The sequence below is a fragment of the Ammodytes marinus genome (assembly GCF_949987685.1).
Source record: "Ammodytes marinus genome assembly, chromosome: 23".
NCBI classification, from domain to species: Eukaryota; Metazoa; Chordata; class Actinopteri; order Uranoscopiformes; family Ammodytidae; genus Ammodytes; species Ammodytes marinus.
Window position 1 is genome coordinate 4,762,773 of NC_137227.1, and position 12,060 is coordinate 4,774,832.

The window sequence follows — 12,060 nt, forward strand, 5'->3', positions numbered from 1 at the left end:
ATATATATATATATATATATATATATATATATATATATATATATATATATATACTATATATTGCACTAAGATTCATCAGGTGGCCAGAATCAAGTATATCAATGTTATTCCATGGCTGTTAAATGTAAAAATAGGCAACTATTTGCCTAAAAATAGCTATTATAGTTTCATTTGGAGCTAGTTTGTCAAATGTTGTATTTTAAGCAAGTTTTGTGGTCAGAAAGTCGATTAAGGAGGCTTTAAACATATTCCTACATTATAGTTTGGCTTTGCATTTTTTTTTAGGGTTTTGTTTTAATAAATAATACATTTGAGAAATATCTTCTCATGTAAAAATACTTCCACAAATCTAAACTTTGTAATCTTTTATTTGAGCAAACAGATAGTTGTGTTTAGACTAAAACGCATACATGGAATATCTGACATTGAGGAACCGGCATTGGGAAACTCCATCACCATCACACAAACACAACTAGAAAGTTGACAAATGCATACACACAGACACACTCATCCGGTAAATGAAGGATCACCTTTCAGTAACCCACTTTGTAAAGTTGTCTGTTGACAGGATGATCATATTTGCCGTCTAGACTACAGCCAGCTGAGGAGAAAACCGTGAACTCTTTTTTCTATCTCTCCGATAGTTTTACAACACTCGTTCCCTGTCCGTCCCCCTTTATTTTTTCTCTTTTCCCGCCAATCACTCCACAGGTTTGAGTGAGTAGTAGTAGATGCCACCTGTGCAATCGCCTTTTGGAACAGAACCTTCTCAAGAGAATTGGATTTCAAAAACTGCACTTTTCACCTTTTAAAGTCTCGGGTTTTTACAGACATAAACATTTACAGCTTAGTCTGTTCCCTGCCATTTAAATACCATCAGACAATTCAACAAAAGCCTCACAAAGAGTTTGTCACCATTTAAAAACTCATTCTTCTCAAGCTTTTTGAGTTAGTTCCCGCTCTCGAAAAAGCTGCAGCGGATCAAACATCCCATGCAGCACGCTGGAAAAATTCATTCATGGCCAAACAATGGGTGGGCATAGTCTTAGCGAGATTTATGACCGTGCTTCTCTGTTTATCTTCACAGTCTTACTCATTCAGACATGTTACGGAGAAACAGAAAAAAAAGAACTTTCTCAGACATTTCAGCCCTCGGACCCCCCGCACACTTTGATTCAGGAACTTCTCAACCCCAATAAACTTACTCAATACGTGTTTATGAGGGCTGACACTGTTGACGCTCCACAGTACATGTGCTTGCCATCACATTATAAATATGGCTTAATTTACAAAGGTATTTGTAAGGACTTAGCCGTTTTAAGAACAGCTCTATTCCATTCGAAAGTATAGCTCGTGCTGAGGCTGCCAGGAAAAACACTTCTCCTTTCAGAGAGAACAATTCATCTGCGGCCCTCTTGGGGGAATAGGGTAAAGGGTGACGGGGAGGTCAATCGTATTGCCCACCAACCGACCCCAATGGCACATAATCATGAAAGTTAAACAAGAGAAAGCCAATACACTTTGGAGTCCCCGATCCCCCCTCCTGGGTTGCCTTGCTAATTAAGCCGCGCTTGTCTTGGCATGGAATCAAGCTTAATATTGAACCAAGATCCTACATAGAACGGACCCTACAGGCGCACAGAGACTGATATGGCCTTGAGTGCTGCAAAGAATCACGAGTGTGGCTCCAGGGATTCTGCAGGCCCCACCAATCTGAGGACATGTACGCAGCACTAAGCATGTAGCAAAGGATGGTCATTCCATTTAAGAGACCATATTTCAACCTGTCGTGTCATTAAAATTAATGTGAGGTAAAAAAATAAGTAATTGCAGGCTGTCACGTTCAGTTTAACTGCTAAAGCATTAAGGTGCGGACCCTTAAAACTCCTGTAAAAGCCATCCGAGATACTATCAGCGTCATTCATCTTACTTTATAATCGCGGCATCACTAAAATGTCAAAGTGCCGCTTTCTGTCATGTTTCCGTCCAACTGAGACAGAAGTGAATATTACAAAGAAGCTAAATTAAATTCTAATGAAAGAAAGCCATAAAGAGCGACCGAGCACAGCTTGTGGGAGTGGATATATGAAAACAGTTTGTGTGATGTTTGGTTTGAAAATCCCTTTCTGATGGAAATTCCAAAATTTGCTTGAGGTCAGAGCGTCATAAATCACGCTGCTGCTCGGTTACAATATGAAATCCAAATGTTGTTAAGATAGCTGTTTGTGGTTTCTAACTACAGTAGGCTACTGTAAGCACGCACAGCACTGCATTGACATTCTTGATTTCTAACCGAGTTTTTTGAAATGGTTTTTCCATTAAATCCGCCTCAGGGATATAAAAAAGGCATGTAAAAAAGCAAGGTTAGACCAAAACACTGTTAAATATAAATCACTTTAAGATTCTAGGTAAGGCAAAGTTAACATGAATATTACACTTTAATAAAAAAGGGAGTTGTGCCTGTCCAGAATGATCTCCGATCCCCTCTTAAAACTGAAAAGGGACCTCCGCCAGCCACTGGGAGCTGTAGGGGTATCCTTCACCAGTGAATGTTCAAATAAGCCCTCATGATCCCACTTTAAAGTGTTACTGTGAGTTCAAGCAGATCATCAGTTTCAAAAGAAAATGTCACTCTATTTGTTCAGCGTTCAAAGGGAGGAGAGCGCTGCTGAATATGCTATATGTTAAGGGAAAGGGGTCTTGTAGTTGAGCCATGGTATCATTTGAAATGAACTTAAGAAGGAATTTTCACCTTTGAACTGACGGAGGAGGTCATAGGTTTGAGGAAAGTGTGCATAAGGCAGAAAAACTAGAGTAGAGTCAAGTTATTATTACATCATCCTAAATTCACTTAAGGAGAGCATTCCTGTTTGTGATAATGCAATACTGTTTAAATATCGTTGATCAATATTTACAGATTCTTGTCAAATTGCACCAGGACCAATCCCATCACAAAGGAATGATGAGATAGGGGAGCTGGACGTCCATTTCCGTGACAACCGCAGCCCAACCCACCCTCCCACCCAATTAGATAAAACATCTGGGTGAGAGACTTAAGGCTTAAGAAAAACGACCACAGCCAGGAGTCATGTCTAATCAAAGGTGATGACAGAGAGTGGGAGCAATGTGATGCAGAAAAAAAAGGCCACCCCACCCATCCAAACATGCAACCAGTGTGAACTGTGTGTGTGTGTGCGTTTGCACGTGCCCAGCCCTGTTTCACATCAAGCTAGGTCAGCCCGCTCTCCACTCCCCAATGTCCCTAGATCATCATCAATTTGTATTCATTAATGGAGGTGGTGTAACATGCATGACTTTTCACTCCTATGGTGTGTGTACTGCACACGCCGATGAAGAGTTATTGGCTGACTAAGTTTTGTCCGACATTTCGATGTATTTCTTATGTCTCGCTTTTTGAATGAGACAAAAGTTTTGAGGCTGAAGGTTATGTTTGAAGATGAAGAAAAACCGTGCTGTTGGAGTTGACCAATAAGTAAATTTTTTTTTTTATGATCAGGCACTTACAGGGTCTACTGGTTTTTGGCCGCCATCTTGGAGAGGCTCCTCTGGAAGGTGGTCTCGTCGAATCAGAGTGAATTCCCTGATGAACACGGCATCCCCATCGTTGGCCCACGCGGCGACCTGAAAAACATAATATCGTATTAGAGGTGTCCTGTAGGTCAATACGCCACACATTGACAACCAGCATGAAACAAAAGTTCAGTATTCTTGGAGTGGGATGCAGCCAGATGCAGCTTCCGCCCTTGCCATCACAACAGGTATAAAAATCTTTGCAATTACAAAGATGTGTGACTGATTCAGAAATGATTACACAAAGCTGAATTGGTTAATCAAGTCATTAAATAATAAGGTAAGTGTTATAAAAGATACAAAACAAAAACAGCAGCATTTTCTATTGCTTATTACTGAAGTAGGGATTCTTCTGTATGGGGTTGAATAACACACACACACACACACACTGAACTCCAGCCCCGTGATGCAATAATCTCCTTGTTATTCATACCATGGTGTTTCCACCAGACCATGTTATTTCACCACTCTACTCTGGAGCAATAGTGATGATGGGGAATTGAAGTAAATTGTAATGAAATGTCTGGTTCTGTTAGAGGATTGTTTAACTGAGCATTGTGTTGTGTTTTGGTTTGTGCGCTCTCAATCACACATCCCTCCTGACCAGGGGAATCTCTGGAGGAGTTGGCAGCAGAAGGGCTCCGATACTGGATGACGTACTGTAGTAACCCACCTCTTTAGAGAGCTGGGTGTTAGAGGCATCTTGGATAGGGCCGATTAACAGTGCAGCAGGGCCCACATTTTCCCGGATGCACAAATTCACAGAGAAGGGGCCCTCCTCAGCTGCTCTCCGTGGGTCATAAACACCCTGTAATGACCCGGGTCAACTGCCCATGTGCCAAGGCAGAGCCAAGCAGAGCAGGGGATGTGGGTTGGGGGTATTTGAGGTTCTTTCTATTTTTTTGTTGTGGTTGTTGTGGGACAAAAAAAACAAGGTGGTGCTTAGCAACTGCAGCAAACCTTACACTTGTGTTGTGTGGGAACCAGCCAGAGATTGGACTCTTTATTAAGATAAATCAAATCTGGTGTAAAGCCCGCCACTCAGCACTGCTTAGCAGCAGTCACTTTGGCTGTGGAGGCATCTGTAACAACACATAAGTCACTGCAGTAAAATGTGGGCAAGGGCCTCCTTGGATGACCAGGAGGATCATAACGTACAAGCACATCTTTGTTGGGCATGGAACTGCAGCTGTTGGGTCACAACGTATCATTTTGATTTATCTGTTTCCTTGAAGTTGAACAAAAGATTGAATTTGTAATTAGCCACCCGCAAAGTGGCTGTGTGTAGGGGTTGGCAAATGAGCGCGATAACTTATATGTGTGAGAAACTGCGTGTGTACATTGCTAGAAATAGAATACAGCATATTTCTCAGATTGAGTTGATTGATGATAGACTTTAAAACCATAAACGTCTGACACTTTCCTACCATTTAACATGGGAAACTAAATAACTGATAGGAAAAACCTTTATCAAAATGAAGCCTACTAAAACAAACACTATAGTATTCGATGTCTGAATCCAACATGAGCCCTCCACTGACATGACTAGCGTTGCAACTAAGCGTGTCCTCCCTGGCACTGATGCTGAAAATTTAAATGTTGCACAACCACAAGCCAGGGGTAATGCAAACATAAGCCAAGCATAGGAATATTAAAGAGAAGCTTTGGTGATGTGTGTGTCAGCTAAGATGTACTGAAAACCACTTAAGTGACCAGATGTCCTTGCTCAAGGCTAAATGGAGGCCCCAGCTGAGATGAACATGCCGATTGTGTCTTTTTCTCAAGAGATCTATTTTTTCCCCCCCGTCCAAAGAAATTATTTTCTCACACTCTCTTAGTGTCTTAACACCAGACAAATCTGACATCCATTTCCTCGTCATTTTCAAGTTTGCATCAATCCTCCTTGAAAAAAAAAGTGTGATGTGTTGGACCCAGACTTGGCCACAGGCTAATGGTCCATGACAGCTACAACTCTCACTTGCTGGAGTCTTAAAAGGGGGATCTATCAAACTCGTTTCCCTAAGCAAACAATCTGGCTGTCCAGTGCCAATGTCAAGAATCCAGCATATAGCAATGGACTAAACCATTAGGATATGGCATAGGACTGGACATTTCCAAAGAGGTTTCAATTACAATATCATGTAAAGATAAGGGGATTCACTGAAAACATCCTTTATTTTTGCAAACTAAACTTCCTATGAAATATATGTATACTGGCTACAACTTTGCACTCTCTTACACCCTTTTCCCTGTCCAGAAGGCAGCCGTTTTCAGTGTAAAGCTCTAAAAGACAATCTATTGTATTCTTACTGCACAGTGCTAAACGACACACAGACATCGAGCAAGACAAGATGGTTTAGCATTTAGCTGCTAAAGAGCAACATATTTCCATTAGAAGAAAGTTAATATTGGACTTAGGTCAGGTAACAAGAAACACAAGTCCAAATGAATATTGGTGTCTCTTGAATGTGTAAATGAGAAACAGGTTACATTAAAAACTCCATAAGGTGGTAATATGTGTTTTAAAGTTTGGTGTTCTGCCACCTAGTGGCAAAAAAAACATTGAATGGAGGTTGAATCAAGTCAGTTAGTTACCTAAACAAAATCATAAAAGCATTTCACTTTAATTGCCAGGGGTATATATTGTAGGAAAACAATACTACATAATACATGAACAGATACATTCAAAGTTTCCTCTTTAGTTGAATAGGAAAGACTTGATCTAAATACAGGGTTCTTATGTTATATCCTGTGAACTGCAGGTTGATTGTGAGAGCCCACTTCAACACCAATACAGGGAGTCTTTTTCCTCTCAGATCTAATAAGTGTGGTAAGACTCTGTACATACATGTAAAAACTCAGGCAATGTTTGAGGTTGTTTGAAATGAACATGACAGGGGTCAAGAAAACACACACTCCTGGCCACCGGTGATTGAAAGAACCACCTCCGACGAGCATCTCCACCTCCAAAAATAAATCTCACTCGATGTGTGTGAGTGTGCGCCAATGTGACAAAGGCCAAGGGGTGAAAGTAAAACAGGGAACCATGGCGGGTGATTCATTAACCTTCCAAGGCGGCTTGGATTTCAAAGAGGCCGTCTGGACCAGGGGAAGAGGAGAGGAAGTGAACTCGGGGGCAAGTCGGGTCTTCAAACGCACATAATCAACAGTAATAACACCAAACCCGATATTATAATTGAGCTTTCCTATAACGCGGTGCCAGCTTCCACGGTTTGGGTGGAAACCGTGAAAAGAGAGTGACTTCCACCGTGCTACACAAAGGCCAAAACTTAAGACTTGTGTTCCGTGCACTGCTGCCTTTCATTAATAAGATTCCATCCAAATGTTTAGATAAGGACACCCCCCTTTCTGGAGACTGGCTCCTGTCTGAATGAAACCTAAGAGGGAAAAGATATTTTTCGCTAATCTACTTTCAAGGGGATTTATGTGAACTTTCACTTAACACATTTTGAAGGAGGAAACATTGTGGCCTTCTTTTGCTCTCCTTCCTTGTGCTCACTCTTGAGCTTGGTTGAAAGAGAGGGTGCCCACTTTTTTCTCATCCGATGGACTATGGCTATATCTGTCCCAGACCCCCCCCAACCTCCCCACCACCGCGTATCGATCCATTATAGAATTGTTTTGGCACCATGAAGGAACTATGGAATAATGATGCACTTAGTTCGATATTTGCAGACCAAAGGCCACAGCTACTACAGGATTTTCAGGACTGATAAAATGTAAGAGTTGTAAAGGCCCGTGACAGACATTTGGCTCGCATCAAGCAATAGGAAACCCTTCGCTGTTGAAGAGGAATTGAACACTGATGGTTGTAATGTTACACACAGGATGCACACAGCAATGCAACAACTCATAACTAAGTTATCTGGGGAAACAAAATCTAACGGTAAACTCCACTTTTGTCCTATTAATTTGATCCCTGCTGATGGAGTGTTTATTTATCATAATGTTCTTCCTTTGAAGATGTACCTTCTCCCCAATCTCTGACAGATTGTCTCTCTCAATTTGATTTACTGCTATGTGTCTCCCCCAGTGCAGTCTACCCTGCTAGGCATGAGGAATTGAGGAGTGGCAAAGGGAGCTCAACTCTTCTCCATCGCTGCCCTCTTCAACTCCCACCACTGACGGGGCCCAGGGAATAGAGCCTCCGGTTGGGAAGAAAAATCTACCTTTGATAGATGAAACATTTTCCTGCCGCTGTCATCACATCCCATTTTTTTTTTTTTTTTTTGCGTTCATGCTCTGTTACTCCCATGTTTTAATGTCTTATAACCATGCGTGGCACCTTCCTAATGATGCGTGAGCACTTCTTTGACACGGCCCCTTTAAAGTCATCATGAAACAGCACGTAACTCATTGAATTTAATGTATTTTTCTCTTGAAACAGGATACCGGTGCAGAGCGTAATGCAGCAACGGATCAGTGACAAGGGGTAAACGGAAAGGAAGATGAAAGCAGTTTCAACTGAGAGTAGGGGAGTACTGTCAGAAATATTTTATGGGATTACCGACTGGGGATTTTTTTTATTTAGTTGTATAGAAACTGATGATGAAGTGGCGCATTCTCAAATGAACAGCTACATTTTGCACCAAATCATTTTAAAACAAGGCTGAGAGTCTGCAGCCAGCAGCTCTTTGACCCTGCTCACCACTTTAGTGTAACATGTTAGAATGCTAACACTTGCTTATTAGCACGGTTGACTCTCGGCTAATCAAAAACCGACCAACATCACATCACAAGATTTAGAGTCAATGTTTTTCACTTTTAAATGTGAACATCAATTGCACTAAGTAGCTGTTTGAAGCAAGAACACTTCTATTAAATACACAGTTCACTACCTGCCTGTCTTGAGAGCAAGACATTCCCTTCAAGAGTTAGTGCTACATAATGACTACATAATGTTTAGCCTACGGGGCTCTATTGCCTTATTTCAACATGTGTGCAACAGTGAGGCCTAAAACTCCAGGTAATGAGGTCTACCTCTAGCCCAATGTATTTACTATGCCTACCTGTATTCTGCAGCATGCCTGCACAATGCTACAACTGACTATCACTCTGCAACCTGTATACAATTCCAAATAAGGCCACTCATTTAGCAATCAATGTTTTATATTGACTATACCGGGAAAGGGTAGTCAAAACATTGTTATTTTCATTAGTGTCACGTGGACAATCGTTGCATGACCATATATTGATGTGTTTGGTGCATCACACCCATATATGGTTATTACTGCCCGACGACAATAATACTACAAAGAACATTTCTATTGGCTCCTGGCCTTTACAGGCATCCCATAAACTCGAGACGGAGCGGATAAGAGTGCCAATTGCATCAATATCCTCAATATACACAAGACTTTGACCGCCTAGCACTTGGCTTGCAGCAACACAGGTTCTTCAATCCACTCCATACGCTGTGCGAGTGGCCGTGCAGTGCTGTTTGAACAACAGTCTCAAGCAAGAACACGTTCAGATGTGTGAGGGGTTTACTTCTGCTGGTTAAAGGCCATGGAAGTCATCTCACCTGAACATTGCAGCTTCTCATTAGTCCAGTACCGGCGCAGACGTGGCGGAGAAGCGCAAAAGTATCAACATGTGACAAAGAGGAGCTCTAAAGACTGGTATCCTCCATTGATGGCCTTTGTGAGGAGCAGACTGCGCAGGGACCAAACAAACTTCAAAGGCCTGGTCAAAGAGACATTGTTGAAACCTGCCAGGAACTTGGAAGCTACACGGAGTCTAGTCTCAAGTTAGCAAATATGAAGGAAGAGGTGAGAGACACAATATGGTATATAATATATTTCTTTTCATATTGTAACAACCAACTGTTTTATAGTCAAGCTTTATAATTATTTAATTCAAAATGTTCATTAAACAAATGGTCTTTTATTTTTACAATTCCCGTGTGGCATAAAGTATGTACCTACTTTTTTAAATGATGGAAGGCTTTCGGTTTAATCTTACTTTGGCAAAAGTTCCTAAAAAGGTGTTGATGATGCAGAGGGTGATGCAAGGGCCCGTTACCACTCTGTCAAAGTAGAACAATAACTAATGTCGGCTTAGTAGAAGGCTCCTCAAGACGTAAACAAGTAATGCCTCAGACGTAAGCAAGGTTGGTTGAGTGACGTATGCTATAAACCTTCCTGTACACATGCATCATAACTCCTTGCTGGACTTCAGCCTGCATACCGTTACATCAACACAAGCAGAATCCAATAAACAATAGAATTAATTGGTTCTGACTCTTTGCTTTCCTCTTGTGTCTTCCTTTAGGTGATCCACTCATCATCTGACAGGAAGCAATGACAGATCGGCACCTCTAATACTTAGCTGCCAAAGTGACTGCTGGCCGTAGGACATCAAGGACATTGTACATTTCCAATGTTAAGCTTCCATTGACAACATGAAGTGCAATTAAAGCTAGGGTGGAGGATTTTGGGAGAAAATGGCAGTTGGGATAGAGATTCGAATCCAAATACTTCAACCGCTCCACTTGTTCTCTTTGGTCCCTCCCCTATGGTCCCTCCCTGACATGCTCTACACCAACAAAGTCGTGCCAAAGTGAATGGACAGTCCCTACAGCCAATAAGAACAGAGAATCGGAACCTCGCTCTGATTGGTCAAAGTGTACAGCTCATGTTAACTTTGACTAATCAGAAATCACATACCCCAGCTTTAAGGCTATGTAAATATGTATAATAGTTTTTTTCTACTCCATATTTAATAAATCTTCTTGAGGTATTCATGGATGGTGTGATTATTAAGGGGATCTTTTTCTATTTACATTAATGTGTGATGCTATAACAGCATGAAAATATAGCTTATCTTTTTATATAATTAAACCTTAAATATATACTTTGACATTTTAGATACCACTCTCAATTAGTCTAAACGCTCAGCTAACTACTTTTCAATATTTAGAGAAAAATATGTGAAGTGCATTTCCCGATAACTATTCCTTGAATCAATGTATCACGCATTTACAAGCTCATGTTTATTGTGCAAGGATCTTTGTTTAAAAGAAAGCACATATAGATGGCTATACAGAAAGCCCCCCTGTTAAAATGTGTGTGAGTGTTTGTTAGGGTTTTAGTGTGTCCCGTGGCTCTTTTGTAAAAGGGAACAGGATAACTCATCTAAAGAAGTAATCATCTATCATTTCATACCATTTGTCACCAGCCATTTTTCTTCAAATATCTGCAGGCTTTTGTGAGATTCAACTTTCTGACCGCAGAATATCAGTCTGCAATGCAAACAGAGACCAAATACTGTAATGCTCACACCGGCTGTGCCCGTACAATAAATCACTATTCTTAGAGTTGACCACAAGGTGACTGAAACTTGAGCGCTTGACCGGTCAAAGTGTGCAACATTAGCAAGCAGCATAAGTTCTGCTAAGTAGACAGGTTGGTCCACCTGCTGACCATGTGTGGGGCCATCACTGAGCTTTCTGCTTTAGCCTGGAGCTAATTATGTAGCGGTACACCCCCAAGTGCCGACTTCTCCTGGCTTACAATAAAAACAGATGGAGCCATGAAATCCAGCGCTGAAGCCTTTTGTGTCCCGTTAGCCAGCAGGGAGACATCTCGATGCAAAAATAGCCTCACTGCTAACATTAATCTCTGCCCCAGACATGGTGCTGTTTCCCCACTCAGGTAACCACTGCCATTATATTTATTGTGGAGGTTTTTAATGAGAGCCTCAAAAGAGTTCTGACTGCACGCCGAACAGCATGGAGCGCTGTGCAGAGGCCATTACCGGAACAAACTGTAAGACCGCAAAAAGTATTTTTTCTTTATACAATTCCCACGGTATCCCACAGCCACTGTGCTGATGATTCTGCATGGTTCTTCTTCAGTGGTGGTAATGTCCCTCAGTAGGCGAGTAGTGAATGTGTTGATTTGATGCAGACTTTTTGTAGACTATGGGGTCCTCTGTGTTTGCTGAAGGCAAAAACACAAGCATGGTAGTTGTGTTTCAATTTGGGGGGGTTACATGCATCTCTAGTGGGCTGCATAGCACGATTTCTCTCCACGTAAAAAATAATCCTTTCTGGCCCAGTGCGTAAATGAGGCAGCAGAAGTCAACACACTTTAAGCCCACTGTTTCACTTTTAGAGCCAGACACTGTATTGGATTCGCCTCAACTCTCTTGACCTTTATGCAGCAGCAACAGCAGGCAGCTGTGTCGAGCAAAAACAGCTCAGATAAACCCCCCTATATCCCAACAGCCCAGTGCTGTATGACAGTCTGACAAAGATAGTGACTGGCTGGAGATCATGGTCCAGTAGCTGCTCACCATATACGCAAATCAAAATTAAAGCTCAAGTTTCTGCTTGTCCAGTATGTGCATAAATGGGTCATTTTTGTCTAACAACCTACAAATTCAGCTTCATTAGGCCGTAATATATCAACAGTGTGTGGGATGATCAGCTGTCTATGGAGTTCT

The 12,060-nt window shown here is 41.5% G+C and overlaps 1 protein-coding gene across 1 annotated transcript in view; it reads right to left on the reverse strand.

Moving 5' to 3' along the window:
• Nucleotides 1-12,060, reverse strand: part of LOC307269430 (ADAMTS-like protein 1) — a gene marked incomplete at its 5' end in the record, with an annotated part of 96,575 nt that overhangs the window by 58,718 nt on the left and 25,797 nt on the right. Inside the window, one exon of the mRNA XM_080052398.1 lies at nt 3,526-3,642. Coding sequence (XP_079908524.1) covers nt 3,526-3,642 — 117 coding nt within the window. The remainder of the gene's footprint in view (nt 1-3,525; nt 3,643-12,060) is intronic.